Source organism: Rhinoderma darwinii, chromosome 6 (assembly GCF_050947455.1).
Source record: "Rhinoderma darwinii isolate aRhiDar2 chromosome 6, aRhiDar2.hap1, whole genome shotgun sequence".
Lineage (NCBI taxonomy): Eukaryota > Metazoa > Chordata > Amphibia > Anura > Rhinodermatidae > Rhinoderma > Rhinoderma darwinii.
In genome coordinates, this window is record NC_134692.1 from 33,559,483 (window position 1) to 33,580,440 (window position 20,958).

Genomic DNA, 20,958 nt, shown 5'->3' on the forward strand with positions numbered 1-20,958 from the left:
TATGTCTTAATTTTTGCCATAGGACCCCAATTAGAATTCTTGATTTTCAGAGAGTACTTTGTGCGTGTGAAGGTTCTCTATTATTAAGTGTTTGGTGTCACAGCAATATTCTACAATATACTACAAAGATGCCTGGCTGCCCGAGGCTTCCTCTAGTGAAATCAACTGATCACCCCAGGGGTCGCATTCTGAAATGGATTGTCTGATGAGGCGACCCCTGTAATAGCAATATTTTAATTGTATTGCAAGCAGCATGGTAATATAAGGTTTTCATTTTTTTAATGCTGCAGTTGTGTTGAAGGAGAAATGCCTCAGTTGATTCTTACCCTGTGAGAGGGTTTCTATTAGGCTCTGTTGACATCTGCATCACTGCTTCCATTTATAAAAGAAGCCAGGACGCAGTGCTGGATCAGTTATACGACGGATAGCACCGGTGCCTTACAAATCCCTATTCTACCTATCAAATATTACCGAATTTGCGACAGAGGATCCATGCAAAGCCTTCAATGCATATGTCAACATAGCCCAAAGACCTTTACCTTTGAACGCCATTGTACAATTTACAGTTTTACAATACTGCGAACTCCAGAGCTGAAATCTCGCAGCATTCCTTGCTGGCCCTATATCTGCGTAGATCTTGCTTTGGTTATGTGCATTTGTATAAAATTTTACCAGCAACAGTACAGTAATCTGATGTATGAAAAACTAGCTCTCCCACTTCATTATAGGAGCTCAGCTAAGCTGTTAGGGGTGTGTCTGTCAGCAGGCTTGTCGACAGATGCCACCGTAAAATTGTAAATTCACCTCTAGACTGTTTTATAGACTGTAACTCCGCATAAGAGATGAGTAATGCAATGTATTTAAAAAGTTGCTCGACTCTGTTTGTAAATTATATCTGTATATAAACTGTAAATGGTGCTCAAAAGGGAACCCATACTGTGTGATCTTGGTGTGGTGGGAAATTCACCTGTATGACATTTTGCAAAAGGAAAGTATCTTCTTGGAAAGTTAATTTTTAGAATTATTCTATCCTTGTGTAAAACAATTTACTAGATGTGTCCAGATACAAGTGTGTAATTATGGCAGTATGAAGCACAACAAAACTAAAGTTTCCAACACTGTGATCGCTGTGGTTGAGACACATTATGATTTGAATGAATGGCTTGATTAGTCTTCTCTCATATAATGAAAGAATTAGCAAAATTGATGTCCTGGAATATTGTGCTTCAAGTAGGATAAATGTGTATTGCACGCTGTAAAAAGGTGCACAGTTGTAGCGATTGTGCTTTGAACTATTATTGTGGTTTAGGTTTTTTTTTGTTTTGGTTCCTTCAAAAATTATTTGCTTTTAACTTAAAGAAAAAATATTTGGAATTGTAAGTAATTTTAAACAGACAATAAACTTAAAGGATTTGTCCAGCATTCGGACGAAAAGGGTGCTCTTTTTCCAGAAACAGCACCACTTTTGTCCATAGGTTGCATCTGGTATTGCAGCTGATCCGCAGCTGATCCACAGCAGTACCAGACACAGGCCATGAACAAGAGTGAATTTGTGCTGTATATAGGAAAGGAAAACCTTTTAAATGTATTTACAGTCTTGGAAAAAACGTTTGACAGCCATGACCTGCTGCTTCGCCAGTTCTCTGGAGAGTGACGTCCCGTCTATTGAGATGTGACATGGGCATAGCAGTCAATCAGAGCACTGGTGCCTCTCTTTATAAAACCACTTTGCATTTTCAATGCGGGTTGAAACTCATAAATTATTCCAGATACAGATTCCAATTTGTAAAGTGCTTGTATTTTGGCATCACAAGTCTATTAACCTCTGCTTAACTCAACAATTTGTGGGATGTTTAAAAGATATTTTTGCCTTGATTCTGGGACAAAACATAATGAGCTTATACAATTCATACCTAAAATTAAACGGGAAATCCAGTTGAAATGATTTTCTAAAATGTCACATTGGTAAAGTCTGTGATCTTGGACCACCACACCATAGAGCACTTTAGAGTTGTCTCATCATAGACATTGGTGGCATTTCACTAGGATATGCCAACAATGTCTGATCAGTGATGCCTACCGATCTGACTTTATAGTCAATGGCTGTCCATGCAGCCTCTTGGTAAAAACTTAGCAGAGCCAATAGCTTTCCTAGCACTGCTGCCACATTGTTCTAGCCATAGATAAGAGTTACAATGGACCCTAATGATTAAACATTGGTGGCATAACCTATAATTTTGCCAATAATGTCTATGATGCGACAATCCATTTAATAAATTGTTGTCTCAGACCGCAGAATTCACCAGTGTCATCTGCACACATATATCTATGACATAACAGAGGGGTGTGATTGGATTTCCTCTTACCACCTTCCTTTAGGGCCAACGCAGAATATTGTTTTTTTCCTATTAATAAGTCAAGTGATGCTAATAAAAATCTGTAAATAATATTGAATAAACAGTGGGATATTTATTCATTTGATCAAGGAAATCACTGACATCTATCACATCATTAATTGTTTTGTCCCAGATTCTAAAATTGTATCTTCAGAAATATTCCCGTTTGCGCCTGTCCTGCATGACTTGCATGTTGTGTGTTTTATTTTATTCACATTAAAATGTAATCCTTTAAATCTTGCTATCCTGTCTTACCCATGTATTCCATTATCTAACATTGTTCATGCATTATTTAAGTATATTTGTCTTCAATTGTTCAAAAATGTTTAAATAATTTTTTTTTCCTGATTTCCCTGAGACTCCTAAATTTATTTTTTGCCATCTAACATTTATCGAAGTAGGACAAGTGGGACTTTAGGAATGTTTTTCCATTATTCCTAACAGAGAGGGGAAGCACAAATCATACCTATTATTTATTTTAATTATTTCATTAAAAAAAACCTCAATGGAACCAGTAATTATCCCCACATTGCAGCAACCCAGAGCCGCACAAATTTATATTGAGGAATGCCTCATGTCCAGGTGGATTGTGCCATATTGGACAAAATAAATACTGACCCTGAAACAATTTATGACCAAATTCCTGTTAGCCCTCATGCACACTGCCTGCTGTGGGCCCATACTGTACCTCTGTGTGTCCAGGTCGAAATATTTTTCTGTATGTATCCATGGCATGCAGCAGCCCCTGCTGTATTATGGAGGTATTCTCCTCTAGAAGCATTGCTTCTAGAGGAGAATACAATGCCTCACAAGCTTTGCTGTGTGCATTAGTCCTAGCTGTGAGTGAAGATTTTATAAAATTAAAAATAATGATTGGTACATCTAAAATGTTACAACATTCTCTCTACTTTATATTTTTAATATATCTTAATAAAATTTAATATAATTGAAATTATTTAAAGTGTACCTATAGTGTTTCTTCAGATATCAGAAACAATGTACTCAACTTCTAGCCACCCAAAGTTCTCTTTCCCTCCCAGCAGGCTCCGTATATTTTAAAGTGCTTTTCCGGGACCTAAAGTAAATGAGCAAAGAGCAGGAAAGTGGATAAAATAAAAAAAATACTCACTCGGTCAATCCCCTGCCGCTCCAGCGCCATTAGGGGAGATTCACACGAACGTTGCGTTTTTGCGCGCGCAAACAACGCAGCGTTTTGCGAGCGCAAAAACCATTTGACAGCTGCGTGTGTCATGCGTGTCTGATGCGCGGCTGCGTGATTTTCGCGCAGCCGGCATCATAGAGATGAGGCTTGTCAACGCCCGTCACTGTCCAAGGTGCTGAAAGAGCTAAATCTTTCAGCACCCTCGACAGTGAATGCCGAACACAACAGCGAAAAACCTGTAAAAAAAAAAGATAAAGTTCCTACTTACCGAGAACTTCCCGGCCGTTGCCTTGGTGACGCGTCCTTGGTGACGCGTCCTTGGTGACGCGCCTCTCTTGACATCGGGCCTCACCTCCCTGGATGACGCAGCAGTCCAAGTGACCGCTGCAGCCTGTGATTGGCTGCAGCCTGTGCTTGGCCTGTGATTGGCTGGAGCTGTCACTTGAACTGAAGTGTCATCCCGGGAGGTCGGACTGCAGGAAGGAGACAGGAGTAATCGGTAAGTTAGAACTTCGGTTTTTTTTACAGGTTAATGTATTTTGGGATCGCAAGTCACTGTCCATGGTGCTGAAACAGTTTAACTCTTTCAGCACCATGGACAGTGACTATCTCCTGACGTCGCGTACCGATAATTTTTTTGCCGGGATCGGCCAAAACGAGTTTGGCCGAACCCGGTGAAGTTCGGTACGCTTGTCCGGCTTCGCTCATCGCAAAGACACTCCGTTTGGATGTTCGGAAACAGAAAAGCACGTGGTGCTTTTCGGTTTTCATTCATCCTTTTCACTGCTGTTGCGCGAATCACGCTCGTCCCACGGAAGTGCTTCCGTGTGGTGCGCGTGATTTTCACGCACCCATTGACTTCAATGGGTGCGTGATGCGCGAAATACGCAGAGTTATTGAACCTGTCGCGCTTTTTGCGCAGCAGACAAACGCTGCGCAAAAAGCACGGACTGTCTGTACTGCCCCATAGACTTGTATTGGTCCATGCGTGCCGCGTGAAAACCACGCGGCCCGCACGGACCGAATACACGCTCGTGTGAATCCCCCCTTACTCTGTGGTCCCTGCTGGTCTCTGTTTTCTTCCCTGTAGCGATGATGAATTCTTGCACATGAACATTGCAGCCAATCACTGCCTCAGTGGGGATGGGATGTTCTTGCTAGCATCACCGCCGAGGGCAGTGATTGGCTGCAGTGGTCACGTGAGATCAACAGAGCGACCACTCTGAGCGGTGTTGGATTGAACAGGTAACTGCTGTTTTTTTTATCCACCCTCCTGCTTTTTGTCCAGTTTTTAGGTCCTTGGAAACCCCTTCACAAAATCAGTCTATTATGAAAAATTAAAGTTAAAGTAGAGGGGGAGGGAGGGGATGCAGTTGCAGTTTCTTAATTAGTATTGTAACAACATCAAATAAGGGATTTAAACTAATTGATCTAACAACCAGATAGTAAGTATTGTGGCTAACCAACCATAGTCTATTGACTTCAGAAGTGTCACCAAGAAAATGACACCATTGTTCATAAGTAACCGGGGCTATTATAGCACCAAGATTGTTTTTTCCAACAATATTCTATACAGATTTTGTATTAGATAGAAATGAAATACAATAAATAGTAATACGCAATAGTGATAGTGAGAACTTATATTCCATTATGTCGTTTAGAGACATTTTTATTTTTACCAAACGTTCTCAAAAGTCATGACTTTAGAGCAGTCCATAGACCTAACATAATTGCCAGCAGAAACAATAAACATTGCATTTTCCTACATTTACATATATAATAAATAAGAATTGTGGCGGCTGGGTATATTTTACACCCCTCCACCCTTCCCCGGAGCTACTTGGGGAAGGATGGAGGGGTGTAAAATATGCCAGGAATAATCCACCAGGTCCAATTTGGCCCCTCCAGCCCCAAGCATGGCTGGACAAAGATGTTAGAAGTCCTATCAAAAATAGCTCAGGCTTCGTTCACATCTGAGTCGGTACTCCGTTCATGGGTTCCGTCTGACCTTTCCATTGTTTTGACGGAATCAATACCGTAGTCGACTGCGCTATTGATTCCGTCAAAACAACGGAACCCTTACACAACCGTGACAAACGGAAACCAAATGCACCGGATTCGTCACCATTGAAATTAATAGTGATGCAAACGGAAACCTATGGTTTCCGTTTGTTTCAGTCTGGAGTCCATTCATGGGTTCCCCTGACCGAAAAGTCAGACAGAACCCATGAACGGAGTCCCGACATAGATGTGAACGAAGCCTTAGGCGGGTTTATATTACCAATTCTCTCAAAAGGCATGACATGCACTGATAATAAATTATACCATTCTGTCAGACAAACCAACAAATAGCATTGACTTATCCAAAAATAAATAAAAGGGGTTTCATTCATATGGGGTAAAAATTCACCTTTGGGTAAACATTCGCCATTCAAATCCTCCGCCACACCTATGCCGAAAGTTCCCTGGTCTCCAGCTAATGTTGTGCTGCCTTGACATGGGACCGTGGCAGCCAATCCGTGGCCACAGCTGTGACGTTTGTAAGGTTGACATCACAAGTAATTGGCTACTGCAGACACGTTTTAAGACAACGGATCGTCACTGGAGCAGCATAAACAATGACCATGGGGGACCAGGAAACCATTGGTGGGGGATTAATGGGGGAATAGAAAAGTTGTACACCTTTTTTTGTTATTTTAATCCATATGCAGTTAATCCAAAAAGGTTGATGGGACTGGAAAACCTTATTATTAGCCAATTAGAACTATTGATGACCATAGCTTTTCCTTTATTTTTTTTCATTATCAAAGCTTTTCTTTTTCCCTCTTCTAAGATGTCTTCTCAAACAATTAAAAAAAAAGCCATATAGAAACACAATCAAAAGCCAAGTGGGAAATCTAATGACCTCTTACTTGTTTTGATTCACTAATCATTTTTCAACTAATCCACTTTATTTATGGATCTTTTGATTTAAATTGATTTTAACTTTTCCTTTTTTCCTTCTGTCCTTTCCTTCTTTTTTTTGATAGCTCTTTTTTCCTATTGCTCCGAGAATTTCTCAGAAGTGTTTCTTTGAATCTAAAACAGAGGAGTCAAACAGCGCAGAGATGTCATGTCAGATCACAGCCACCAGTAACGGGGAGGTAGATAACATGAACAAAAGCCTACAGGCCATGATGAAGGGCTTCGGGAATATGTTCGACATGGGAGTTGTAGGACCTGTCCTGCATTCTGGAATGCAAATTAACATGCAAGCCAAACAGAATTCCAGCAAAACCACCTCTGTCAGGAAAGGGAAGAAGATTAACATGGCTATCGGCTTCAATGATTTTGATTGGTCAGATGACAGTAGTGAATGAAAACACGGTTTCAAAAAAATGAAGTCATATGTTGTTGTTTGAACTTTTTATAATGTGTGAATCACAAGGTCAACTAAGTTTGACTTTTTTAATAAAAAACAAAAACTGCTCGTGTATACACACTTTTTATGTGAGAAAAACTTGTTTTTTGTTCTTTTATTGTTTTTGCTTTTATGTGGTGTACAACTTGAAACAGTATGTCATTTCTTAAGAAACAAAAAGATATCGTAAAGGTTGTGTAATTTGTTTTCGATACCCAAAATTTTTGCGTAAAGGTTGCCATTGTATAGTTGTATTGATAACATTGTCCGGCAAACACCTCAATGCTGGCTGCAGTTTAAATGAAGCTTGTGTATGTTAATTTTTGCCAATAGATTAACTTTCCGAGCCTGAATATTCTGCGGAAAGCATATTATTTATTATAATGTGAGAAGATGGCTCTACTAACACTTGCATTGAGGAATTATATATTTATTGCTCTGTATAATCACTATTGGGTTTACTGTGACACAAGATGAATATATCTCAGCATTTTCTAAAAGATTTTTGTGTTGCCATCATGGCTGATGATACTAGTAGCCTGAGAATTGTAAATACATTTTGATGCTTTTATAGTAAGCCATAAAGGTAAGGTCATTTTCACCGGAATTAATTTGATGTAGAAATGGGTCTATAGTTATATCACTGTCATCTAATTACCATTAACAATTAAAAACAAGTTCTATGGGATTTGTGGTTGTTTTCTTTTTGAAATTATAGTTCTCACTTAAAAGGGTTTTCCGGAGAGAGAAAATGAATGGCCTATCTGTGGGATAGGCCCCCAATATCTGATCGGTGGGGGGAGTCCGACTCTCGCCAGCCCGCTGATCCGCTGTTTAGAGGGGCCGCAGAGCTTGTGTGAGCGCTGCTTCCCCTTCATTCCTTTCACTGCTCCGTACTGTAAAATGCTGACACACTTGTATCAATTGTATCTCTTCAGATAACCCCTTCATGTTATTTGTTATTACGTAAATAAAATGTAATCATTGTATCAAGAAAAGTTCTCCAACTTTCTAATTTTATTTGTAATCCAATTCCTCACCGTTTCTAAACTCTAAATTTGTTATAAGTGAATGGGAATATTCTTGTTTGTTTACATACAAAGGCCGGGTCAGAACTACTACTTTATTATGTCCTAGAGGATTGTCGAAACGTGGTAAATTTATCAAACTCCATTGTGAGAAGTATTAGATCTGTAAGGATTTTTAGCCTCAGGATTAGAGCGGGGCAATTATGACCTAAATCAAAATCACGATTAATTGAACATGTGTACCCTCGATTACGATTGAATGAACGATTATTTAGGCCACACCCCTTTTTGCATGCCATTCTTCCTATTTGGATGCTACACATTTGAATTAAATATTTATCCCTTGAGCCTGCTCTACACTACTGTATATAATATACTCCCTGACAGTGGCTCCCAGACAGTATAATACCCCATAACTGCCCCCACACATCATAATGACCCTATAGCTGCCCTCCACACAGTATAATGCCCACCATAACTGTCCTCCACAAAGTTTAATGCCCACCCATAACTTCCCTTCCACACAGTATAATGGCCCTATAACTGACTTCCACGCAGTATAATGCCCCTCTAGATGCCCTCATACAGTATAATGCCCCCACACAATATAGTATACATACTCACCTAACCCTGTTCCAACGACGAGTGGAGGAGATCCCTCTGGTCTGTGTGGCACAGCGTAGGCAGGCACGATGACGTCACTGCCTCGCGTCCGGCAATACATAGTGAATGGAAGAGCAAGTACCCTGCTCTACCATTGTATTCCACTGTATCTGCGTCCTGAAGATGCAGATACATTTTAAACCGGGAAAAAATGATTGATAAAACCGAAATTCCCAGGATGATGTCGATTAATTGCGCTGAGTTTCTTTTTTTTTTTTTTCGATTAATTGCCCAGCCCTACTCAGAATGTAAATGTTTCAATTGACTGACTGCAAACCGTTCTCTTGAAAACAGTAAGAGATTAACCCCTTCCCGCCGCAGCCCTTTTTCAGAATTTAATTTTCATTTTTTTCATCCCCCACATTCCAAAAGACATAACTTTTTTATTTTTCCGTCAATATAGACCTATGAGGGCTAAATTTTTGCGGGACGAGTTTGTTTTTCGTAGCACCATTTATTGTGCCATGTAATGTACTAGGAAATGGGGAAAAAATTATTTGTGGGGTAGAAAATGAAAAAAGCGATTTCCTCCATTGTTTTATGCGCGTCGTTTTTAGGGAATTCACTGTGCAATTAAAACAACATGTTAACACTATTCTGTGGGTCAATACGATTACGGTGATACCAAATATATATAGTTTTTTCTATATTTGACTACTTTTACAAGTAAAAACCTAAGTGTAAAAAAATCTAATTTATTTTGTGTCGCCAAATTCCGAGAGCCATACCTTTTTTTATTTTTCCGTCAATTTAAGTGGCATGAGGGCTTATTTTTTTGCGGGATAAGCTGTAGTTTTTAATGATACCATTTTGGGGTATATGCGACGTTTTAATCCCTTTTTATTTCATTTTTTGTGGGAGATGAGGTGACCAAAAAAATAGAGATTCTGGCGTTTACTTTTTTTTTTTTACGGCATTCACCGTGCGGCTTAAATAATGATATATTGTAATAGTTCAGACTTTTACGGACGCAGTGATACCAATTATGTTTATTTATTTTTTTACTATGCTCTAGCGGGAAATTGGGAAAAAGGGGGTTTTACATAAAAACAACAACTTTATTTTACTAATTTTGACTTTTTTTTATTAGTCCCCCTAGGGAACTTCAACAAGCAATCGCTCGATTGCTTGCACGATATACTTCAATACTAATGTATTGCAGTATAGTCTTGATTCTGACAGGCTTCTATTAAGCCCTGCCGGAGGCAGGGCTTAATAGGAGCCCAAAGATGGCAGACCTGGGGGCCTTCATTAGGCCCCCAGGCAGCCATAGCAACCATCGCCCCCCTGCAATTGCGTTGCGCGCAATGAGCTGTTAGAGGGGGTTACCCCCTTTCTAACGATTTAAATGCTGCAGTCGCTAGTGACCGCGGCATTTAACGAGTTAAAAGAGTGGGATCGAGCGCGATGCCGTTCGTTACTCTGAAGTGTCGGCTGTAACATACAGCCGTCACCAGCATTGTATGGAGCGGGTTCACTCCGTGAGCCCGTTCTATACTTCCCCTACCCGACTTTGGCGTATGGATACGTCAAATGTCGGGATGGGGTTAAAACACAAAGTATATTGGAAATTTGCAGGACGTTCATTATACAGTGATTAAACAATTCACATACAATAAGAAAACCCCTTTCAATACTTGTGTGACAGTCCTATATTTGAGTCTAATGTTCACACGGAGTATTTAGGGGGAGGAATATCTGCCTCAAAGCTCCAAACGGAATTTTGAGGCAGATATTCCTCCCCCAAAATACTCCGTGTGAATAGCAATTATCGCGCCGTTTTTCGCCCGCGGCCATTGAGCGCCGCGGGCATAAAACACGCTTTCTCCTGCCTCCCATTGAAGTCAATGGGAGGTCGGACGCGGAAGCGCCCGAAGATAGGGCATGTCGCTTCTTTTTCCCGCGAGGCAGTTTTACTGCTCGCGGGAAAAAGACGCCGACGCCTCCCATTGAAATCAATGGGAGGCGTTCTCGGGCCGTTTCTGCCGAGTTTTGCGACGCGGTTTCCGCGTCAAAAAACTCGGCAAAAGACCCCGTGTGAACATAGCAATTGTAGTTAACCTGTTTTGAGTTAATGGGATGATGATTTATGACATGATGTCATGAGTCATGAAGTTTTCTATGCTGTCATCACTAAATTCTTAATGCATACTTTTCCACTAACATTCATTTGTATAACACTTTCCTAAATGAGAACTCGCTGGTTATCAGTTGATCACTGTGGGCCCGGCAGTCGGGTACCGTTTTGCAGTGGTTCTCCACCCTGGCTAATAGGGAGGGTCCCCAGCATGGCACCCCTCTCTATTAGGGCACATAGGCATCATAGAAGGCGGTTCCTTGCCATAAAACAGTAGCTTCCACTCTGGCGGACACAGCCATCTATTATATGTTCACACATTAATTTAAATAGGTGCCATGTAATACTAAATACCCTCTGCAGCTGCCCCTATAAAGGAAATGTGTGACCCGCCACAACTTTCCCTGGCAATATAGGCTGGGGCAGCTTTCGTCACAGAAGGGGTTGTCGACCACTTCTTTAATCTTCCAAACAAGTCAGAAAAGCTGTCAATCACACTACAGTCCCACCCACATGCAGCTGCTCACATTGTAAACATTAGTTTCAACACATAAAGGACCAATACTGGCGAAATGTTTTTTTCACTTCAGAAGGACAGTTCTTCTTTTGCATTAGTATGTCCTAATACAACATTTTTCACAGATGTTCTACTACTGAACAACTTTGACAAATTTTTTCTTATACCTTGTTCGTTCTTTAGAAAAATGGCATAAGTTTCTTGTTATAAAAAACTAAAAACAAAGAATCCTTTATATCAAAATTCTAAGCCCAGCAGCACCGGATCCTGTTTATTCTAAGCCCTTTCACATTTAGTCACTAATAACATTCAACATTTTAGTCTTGTCTACTTCACGGTAATTAAACGCCACAGGTCCTGGCAATTCAGATTACCCTTCTTTAATACATTCTTCAAGAAATTGCCTTGTATTGAGCCATCCGTGTTAGAATAGGATTCATCAACACATTTCAATCCCCCGATCTGTCATGCTGTATTAAGAGGAATTACAGCATATTTAAGTATTGTATTTCTCTAATCAGGCAGTTTCCATGCTCTTAATGAATTTCTACTTTGCTTAAAATTGAAGAGGAGACATTTATTCTAGTTGTATTAGGAATGGCAGATTATCCAGTGGTTTCAGTATTATAGAACAAAGCAATTTACTGTTATTAGGCGGATTACTTTCTGCAGTGTGCAGCTAATCGCTCCTCATTAGAATGTATGTCAAACATACAGAACTTTGTAGCTAGTGGCAGTATAGAAGTAATTGGCTATCGCTCAGTGATCTTTGCTTTATTCTTCCCAATCTTTAAAGTTTAACTCCACTTAAAACCAGAAAATTCACCTGAAACTGCATTTAATGTCACACTACTACTACTACTACTACTACTACTCCTCCTCCTCCTCTTCCTCCTCGTCTTCCTCCTCCTCGGTCCAGGAAGCTGAGATGTGGAGATTTGTTGCACAGGGTCCTCACACTTGAGATCTTATGGTCACAAGAGATTTCCCTTCCCTAAGTAATGGGCCTGCAAGCAGAAGGAATCAGAAAGGTAGGAGTCTTACTGGACCCATGTGCATGTAACGTGGGTGTAAGGCTTCGTTCACATCTGCGTTGGGGTCCCGTGTTGGGGTTCCGTCTGAGCTTTCCGTCAGAACGGGATCCTGAACAGACACAAACTGACACGACGGGAAACCAGTGGTTTCCGTTTCCATCGCCATTGATTTCAGTGGTGTCTGATTTGGTGCCCATGGTTTCCGTTTGTCTCTGTTGTGCACCAGATCCGTTGTTTTGCCGGAAGCAATAGCATAGGTGCCCTCACTGATTAGAGGTCTTTGGTGGTGAGAGTTTATTCCTTTTATGTCAATTATATATTAAGGGTATTAAATTTATAATGGGTACAGTATACTAATCTACACATAGACCTGACCTCATTGAACATCAGTTCCCAACCTCAACCGTGCTTTTTTTTTTTTTGCCAGAATGGACGTGAACCGCTTTGTGTAATTTGGAACAATTTTTATTATGCTTAGTAATAAGTTATATAAAAGTAAATGTGGGAAAATCTTAGAATTGCTTTAAATTTAATATGCATGGTTTTATATAAAGGTTTTCCAGTTGATAGAATATGACATCACTTGCTGATTGATGGAGTGATCCGCTAGAACTCCTACCGATTTCTAAAATGAAGGGACTGCGTACTTTTTGAAGCGGGTCCTGAATGTGTTCTGCCCAGGTGTTGTGCCAGTGTTGCAACTCAACCCTAATCACATCACTTGGGCTAAGTTGCAGTTCCCTGGACAGTACCAGGACAACGGTGGTGCTGTGCAGAGAAAATGCCAAAAGAAGCCTTTTCCCTGCAGTCGGGCTCCCACCAATGACTAGAATTCCCCTTTAAAGATTTATCGTAGGAGGCGTTTGCTTCCTTGTAGATTTAAACTCTATAAATGAATTTCACTGCATTTTTATTTTGTCTTTAATTTTAGAACAATTTTTAAACAACCCCAGGCTCCCTGAAACAAAATAGGACATTTCCATAAAGCTTCAGTTTCCATTAAATCAGCCTCACTGGCTACAGTAAAATAATATTAGCTTAATGATAACCATTAGAAGCCATAAAGGTGACCCCTGTGTTACATTTTATGCTATTAGATGTCTACATGCAATTATAAGAGTGGGAATTCAGACGTGATACTGACTTTGAGCACAGGGCTTTTAGCATATCCTTCTACTTATGTCATGCAAAATGCACCATATATGTATTTTTAACCACCGTTTAATGGAAATATAGAACTGCTGATAGGAATGACAGCGATCACAATTCTGCTTGCATTTTATTTCTTTGAATGCATAATTGGATAATCATAGTAAAAAGCAATTCAGGAAGAATAAGAGAGGACCTTAGTGCACCATGCACATGGGTAAATGTTGACCCTCAGCCGAGGACGTCAGGACAGCACAGGATAATATATTTCACCATTGAACTCTGGCCTTGTCTGTCTTACCAATGAATTCACTGTTTTCCACTGATGTTTGCTTTCAAGAGCACATATTAAACAAAAGCTAGAAAAAAACAAAACTCCAAGGACATTATGATTTGTATGTGTCAGCCAATGTATTGCTTTAGATCAGTTCATTTAAATACAGATTGCGTAAATGGAAAATGTGGCTAAAATAAATTGTTCTACAGATCTATGCAGCATCTAGATGGGCTCAGGTGGAATGGTGGTCACCGGGAATAATGGGGGCTCTAAAAGGGGTTCACATGCCGTTCGCCTGACCAAAGTAATTAGACCTTGATTTGCCAGTGTCTCTGATGCTATAGAGAGGGTATAATGTACTTATGCAGTTTGTGTAGTTGAACAATCGGGTCCCACACGTGATATCACATCAGCGACAGCAGTTTAATATCTCAAGTGAAGATCGTCATTATCCGGTATTATGGAAAATGTAATTCAAAGAGCTGTTCATGTTGATCTCCTCCAATTTGATTACTCACATTTACCTGACATTGAAAAAATAAATAAATATATATATATATATATATATATATATATATATATATATAGGTTAAATGGAAGGATTGACCCCATAGTAGCGGTTACACACATAATTGAATTGGGAACCATAACGTAGACAGTTAACAGGACAAATCCTTTCACCTGGGAATGGAAGCTGCTGAGCCTCCTATTAATATATAACGCTCTATGGATGCAGCATCTCTGGCTATTTATTGTGAGAGGTCTGTCTGGTCAATTTTGCCCCCTGAGAACTGATGTCCAGAGTTTACTGACCGTGTACAAAAACATCAGATTGTCCTCAGCACATTTCCAAACTCTCCCCGTGTTACACCTTGTCCACCATTTAACACTGTGTAATTTCTAAGTCAGTAACATTAATGTGTGGTGATTAATGTTATAATATATCTTTATAAGCGTCAGAGCTCCGTTTTCCTGATAAAGGTTCTAATTCTCCTGCATACATATTAATTATGAAATTCTGTCTGCCTGCAGCCAACACTAGGGGGAGCTTAATGGTTTACTGCATTCTGCTTTCTCATTGAGTTGTGTATTAACAGTAAGCTCCCCCTAGTGGTGACTCCTGGCAGAAAGAATTTTTATCACTATACCTAACCTTTCAGATGACTCTTCAGATTATGTCATTTGTGTGTACATGAGGAATAACACTATTTCTGGCCATTATATGACTTGTATTCTGCATTTTTAGCAGTTTTCCCCTCTGCAGGCTCCATCTCGAATTATTTTTTTTTCTGAACTACTGGGTGGAGCCTAACTGCTATCATGTCTTCTATACACAACACATAGAGATTGGGGAGCAGGATGTTCTCTTCTCTATCACATACTCGTCCTTCTCATTGAATTAGAATATCAAAAAGTTAATTTATATCGGTTAATTCAATTCAAAAAGTAAAACTCATATTATAAAGATTCATTACACACAGAGTGATCTATTTCCAGCATTTTCTTTCTTTTAATGTTCATGATTATGGTAACAGTTAATGAAAACCCAAAATTTAGTGTCTCAGAAAATTAGAATATTATATAAGCCCAATTTCAAAAATTATTTTTAATACCAAAATGTTGGCCTACTGAAAAGTATGTACAGTAGATGCCCTCAATACTTGGTCGGGGCTCCTTTTGCATGAATTACTGCATCAATGCGGCGTGGCATGGAGGCGATCAGCCTGTGGCACTGCTGAGGTGTTATGGAATCCCAGGTTGCTTTGATAGCGGCCTTCAGCTCGTCTGCATTGTTGGGTCTGGTGTCTTTCATCTTCCTCTTGACAATACCCTATAGATTCTCTATGGGGTTTAGATCAGGCGAGTTTGCTGGCCAATCAAGCGCAGTGATACTGTGGTTATTACACCAGGTATTGGTACTTTTGGCAGTGTGGGCAGGTGCCAAGTCCTGCTGGAAAATGGAATCAGCATCTCCATAAATCTTGTCATCAGAGGGAACCATGAAGTGCTCGAAAACTTCCTTTAGACGGCTACTCTGACTCTGAATTAGGGATGGAGCCTGCAGAGGGGAAAACTGCTAAAAATGAAGAAAGAGGCATATTCTCTAATAATTTTTATTACAAAGGGAGAATCTAATTTTTTCTGGAGTGTACCTTTAATCATACACTGCTGGATTTGCATGGGCCTCAGGATCAATGATTCCAATGGATTCAGACCTCTGCTATTATTAGTTATTGAAGTATTTGTTTTAAGCATTACAGCTGCAGAGTTGAATGTTTCATCCAATCAATTATAAAAGGCCATGTGCACACTGTCCAAGGAGAAATGATGATAAAGCAAGGTTGGGAGAAATTAAAGCTTGTGCTCTTTTTATCCTTCCTACCTCAGTCTTACACCATGGATTACTGGATGAACACCATTGTCTCCTTTAAAGGAACAACCGGTGAATAAAAAAAGAAAACTGAAGGCGCTGCCAGAGGCATGGCCTAACAGATGCCTGTCAGTTTTACACTGACAGGCATAATACACTGTGATACAGAAGTATCGCAGTGTAGGGGTGCACGATGCATCGAAACTTCGATACTGTTTCGATACTGTGCATCCCCAAATGGTTCGATACCGTTATTTCATGTATTTCGATACTTTAGCTGTGCGGCCGCACAGCTCAGTATAGTAACACATGAATGTATGAGAACGGGGGTTCTGCGGCTGTGTAATACAGTCATTGCTGCGCTCCTGAGTCCTGATAACAAGTGCGCGGGGTCAGGATGACTCGATGCGGCCAGCGCTGCACTAATGATTGCCGGCACTGAAAACAGAACATGTCGGGTGCACGGCAAACCACCCCCATGTTCTGTCTTTAGTGCCTGAACCGCCGCTCATTAGTGCAGCGCCGGCCGAATCTCCTCATGCTGACCGCGCACGCACTTCCCATCAGGAGCGTGGCAATAACTGTATTACACAGCCGCAGCCCCGCTGGCGGAGATCAGAGAAACCTCTCATCTCCGCCGTTATTCCCGTGAATGCTACGATCACAGCTGACTGCAGCATTTAGGGGAAAATGAGAAGTGGGGATGCCCCTTGGATCGCGTCACAGGCAATTCCTGTGACGCGATTGAGGGACATACCATATATGGGCAGACAGCTCAGGGTCCATTGACGGACCCCAGGGCTGTCCTACCATATTTCCTGTTGTTAGGGCATACTTAGGTATGTCCTAACAACAGCCTGTGTACTATCCGTACACAGGCTAATGTACTGTAATATAGCTATATGCCAGTACATTTAAAGTTTAAAAATAAATGTAAAAACAAAGTAATGTTACATTTTTAAAAAAAATACACATACACCTTTTTTACAATAAACATTAAAATAAGTCTCAATACATAAAATATACACATTCAGTATTGGCGCGGCCGTAATAACCTTCACAACTATTTTTTTGCATCATTTATGATGTGTGCGCTGTAAAAAAATAAAATAAAAACTGCTTTCTATCACTAAGGCTGGGTTCACACACCCTATTTACGGACGTAATTCAGGCGTTTTAACCTTGAATTACGTATGAAAATACGGCTCCAATGCTCCGGCAAACATCTGCCCATTCATTTGAATGGGCTTTACGATGTTCTGTGCCAACGGTCATTTTTTTTACACGCCGCTGTCAAAAGACGGCGCGTAAAAAAGACGCCCACGTCAAAGAAGTGCCTGTCACTTCTTGGGACGTAATTGGAGCCGTTTTCCATTGGCACCATAGAAAAACAGCTCGGTGATTTCAGCCGTAATGGACACTGCCGTGTGAACATACCCTTATTGTGGGGCACAAGGTGTGATGAATTTAACCTCCATGTGCCTCACATTAATAATAATTAACCTCATCATGTACCTTACACATTAACCCATTATGACTGAGAAACATGATGGGGTTAATTACTATTAATATGAGGCACGTTCATCATCACACCACGCACCTCACATCAGAAAATGGAAGAACTTTTTTTTTATTACTGTTGGCAAAGTATGGAATTGGTATCGAAATCGCAATACTAAACTAAGTATCGGTATCGAAGTACAAATTCTGTTATCGTGACATCCCTATCGCAGTGTATTATAAAAGTAATCAAATGATCGCATAGTGAAGTCTCCCAGTAAGACTAAAAAAAGTTAAAGTTTGTAATAAATAAATAAAAGTCCCAAGTAAAAAAAAAAAAATTAAAACCCACCTTTACATCCTTACAAAAAACTGTATTATGAAAAAAAGTTAAGTTACACATATTTGGTATCGCCCCCAACTACAAAACGATTGCATTATTTAACCCGCACGGTGAACGCCCGAAAAAATAAAATAAAAAACAATGCCAGAATTGCTGTTTTCTGTGCATCCTGCCTTAAAAAATTATAAAAAAAGTGATCAATTCGCATGTACTCCAAAATGGTACCAATAAAAACTACTAGTCATCCCGCAAAAAAAAAAAAGCCCTCCTAAAGCTAGGTTAGCAGAAAATAAAAAAAGTTGTGGCTCTTAAAATATGACGACACAAAAACGAATAATTTAGAAAAAAGTCTTTTTACTGTGTAAAAGTAGTAAAACATAAAAAAAACTACATACATTGGGTATCGCCGCAATCATAATGACCCATTGAATAAAGTTATTATGTTATTTATACCACACGGTAAACGGCATAAATTTAAGACACAAAAAAAGTGGCAACGTTTCAGGGGTTTTTCCTACTACCCCACCAAAAAAGTTAATAAAAGTTAATCAAAAAATTATATGTACCCCAAAATGGTGCTATTAAAAAATACAACTTGTCCTGCAAAAAACAAGTCCTTATACAGCTATGTCGACTGAAAAATACAAAATGTATAGCTCTTTGAATGAGACAATGCAAAAACGTAAAAAATTGCTTGGACATTAAGGTGTAAAATACCTTCGGTACTAAGGGGTAAAAGTAGATGAACTGAGTTTGTGATAAATAAAAAAAGAAAAACTTGTCAAATGGCAGTGGCAAAATATTGTCAAAACTAGTAAAGCGAGTACAGCCACAGACTACATGGAAACCACCAGTACAGACAGTATGAGCAAGACTCTTGGGCACCTCCTTAAAAAAAAATCCAGTGGAATAGAATACAAACTCAATAAAGAGAAGTTGGAGAAATAAATGGTGAAGCCAATTGGGCTGGAAGTTGGACAGAAGTCCCCAAAGAACAAGGGCAGAGAGAATGGAAAGACATAGGCACAAAAATGAGAAAAAAAAATCCTACCCTGGGGAGACTTACTTATACCTTTAGGCCCAAACAGCTGGAAAGAATAAAACTGAACTGATTTAGTCACTAAAATATCAGAGTATCACAATCCAGGGTCAGTAAGCTGTTCAGTTAAGATAGTGGACATGCAATCCAAGCAATAGTCCCAGGTCCTCAAGAAGGATCTGTTTTTAGTAGGATTTATCCAGTAGTGTCTAACGTGCTCTTTTTTTCTCATTCTTTTCCACAGTTGCTGCCCTCCTTTGATATATATTCTTGGACTGAGGAAGATGTGGTAAGCTATGTGGAAACGTATTGGCCTTAATCATGCTGTGATACTACTGAAAAAAGACAAAAAAAATTAATTTGATCAAGGACAACATCTGTCTGGAGTTTGTATGTTCTCTCCGTGTTTGTGTGGGTTTCTTTTAGTTTTTCCACACACTCCAAAAACATACTGATAGGTTAATTGACTTACTATGAAATTTTCCAGTTCAGTTTACAAAAAAAAGTACATTTGATGAATATTTGTGAAGCAAAAAGATTTTCCAATTACATCCCTTGTGTCGGAGGTTAATTATGTTTTGCGCAAAAATATCTAGTCACAGCAGAGCTATTATAATAAACTAGCTCCAGATAGGTACAGCTACGGGCCTCATATTCATTATGACAAGGACTTGCATCTGATAGTTACACTAATGCATGATGGGAAGTTTAATGTTATAGCTTAGATATCAATGATTAGACTTGCCCGCTTCATTGGGTTAACACTCGCCACTTTTAGGGAATTTCAACCATACCCCTCTTGTGCCACTTACTGGATGGAAATATAGGCAATTTTTGTTTAAAAAATGTTATGCGCAAATTTTTCTCGAATATCATGGAAGGTGACGGATTCTTCCTTTAGTGATGTCTTGTAGAGCGCACAGTTCCCTTAGTTCTTATGTTTTCTAAGTATAATATATGTATGGAGACAGAGCGTATTCACAGCTGTCATTTTTACCAAAATAGACATGTCAGGAGAGCCGGAGGTCCTCTTTAGATAAATGCAGCAGTAATTCAAAAATTGTGTTGTATATGTGATAAATATGCAGTCTGAAAAGGAGCAAATATTATTTTTCACAGCACTGTATGGTATTTAAACAGTTAATGCATATCTGGCCCATCGTTTTTTGGAAATGTTGGAAATGAGTTTGTCCGCTGATGATTGAATCGTAGCAAAAAAATACAAAAAACCCTCCCTGCATGAAAATAATTCAGATCGATAATAGAAAAAAAAAAAAAAGAAATAAAAGATTTGAAATCAGTGGAAAGTCACTTGTTAGAAATTTTTAATCAGGGGGTTCTTGCAATGGAGTTTCTTGTAGCAAGCTATTTTCACTGTCTCAGTGGCACACCATCTGCAGAAATTGGTTTTACAGTGTGACAGTAATTATAGGGTTAGTTGCCTGTACGACTGGCTTTCACAATTGCATTTCCAACAGGCTCAAGGCAGGATACTGTTTGAAGGCTGCAAGGGTTCATGGAGATGTTGCCAAACTGCTCCTAGTCTTCAGGTGTAGAAGGTCCAAAGAGCCTGTTCTATGGCTGAAAAAAATTGAGGGCTATAAAATTGTTCTATCATTTTACTGGCGATATTTGGGTCAGTGTCCTAAGTAGCCGGATAATAAAGCTCCTGGCTGTAGCGTTTTATTATTACAATGAGAATATTCTTAGGTCTCAGCTGTTCTAAAACATGGACCTGTAGCATGGTAATGGACATAGGGTTGGGTATGTTCCTTATTTTTACGTTTTCTTTGATGTTTTGGCTTGTAGAGAACAGCTTGTTTGTCGAGAATCAAAAGTCTTGTTGCTACAGACAAGGCAATCAATTTGGCAAATCTTTAGCTAGGTTTAGGTGAATTGATGCATTCATTTTGAGAATCAACTAGTATCTAGTAATGGCTGAAGATCAGTGAATTGATTTAGCAAATCTTGATAAATCAAGTCATCTCTGCTTCCTAAATTA

The 20,958-nt window shown here is 39.6% G+C and overlaps 1 protein-coding gene across 2 annotated transcripts in view; it reads left to right on the forward strand.

The window, feature by feature from the left end:
• Positions 1 to 20,958, forward strand: part of MAP3K20 (mitogen-activated protein kinase kinase kinase 20) — a 153,443-nt gene that overhangs the window by 88,971 nt on the left and 43,514 nt on the right. The window contains exon 12 of one of the 2 annotated variants that reach the window (XM_075829475.1): positions 19,201 to 19,245. In XM_075829475.1, coding sequence (XP_075685590.1) covers positions 19,201 to 19,245 — 45 coding nt within the window. Of the gene's footprint in view, positions 1 to 6,587; positions 7,957 to 19,200; positions 19,246 to 20,958 lie in introns of those variants that run through there. The other variant, XM_075829476.1, reaches the window with a different exon arrangement.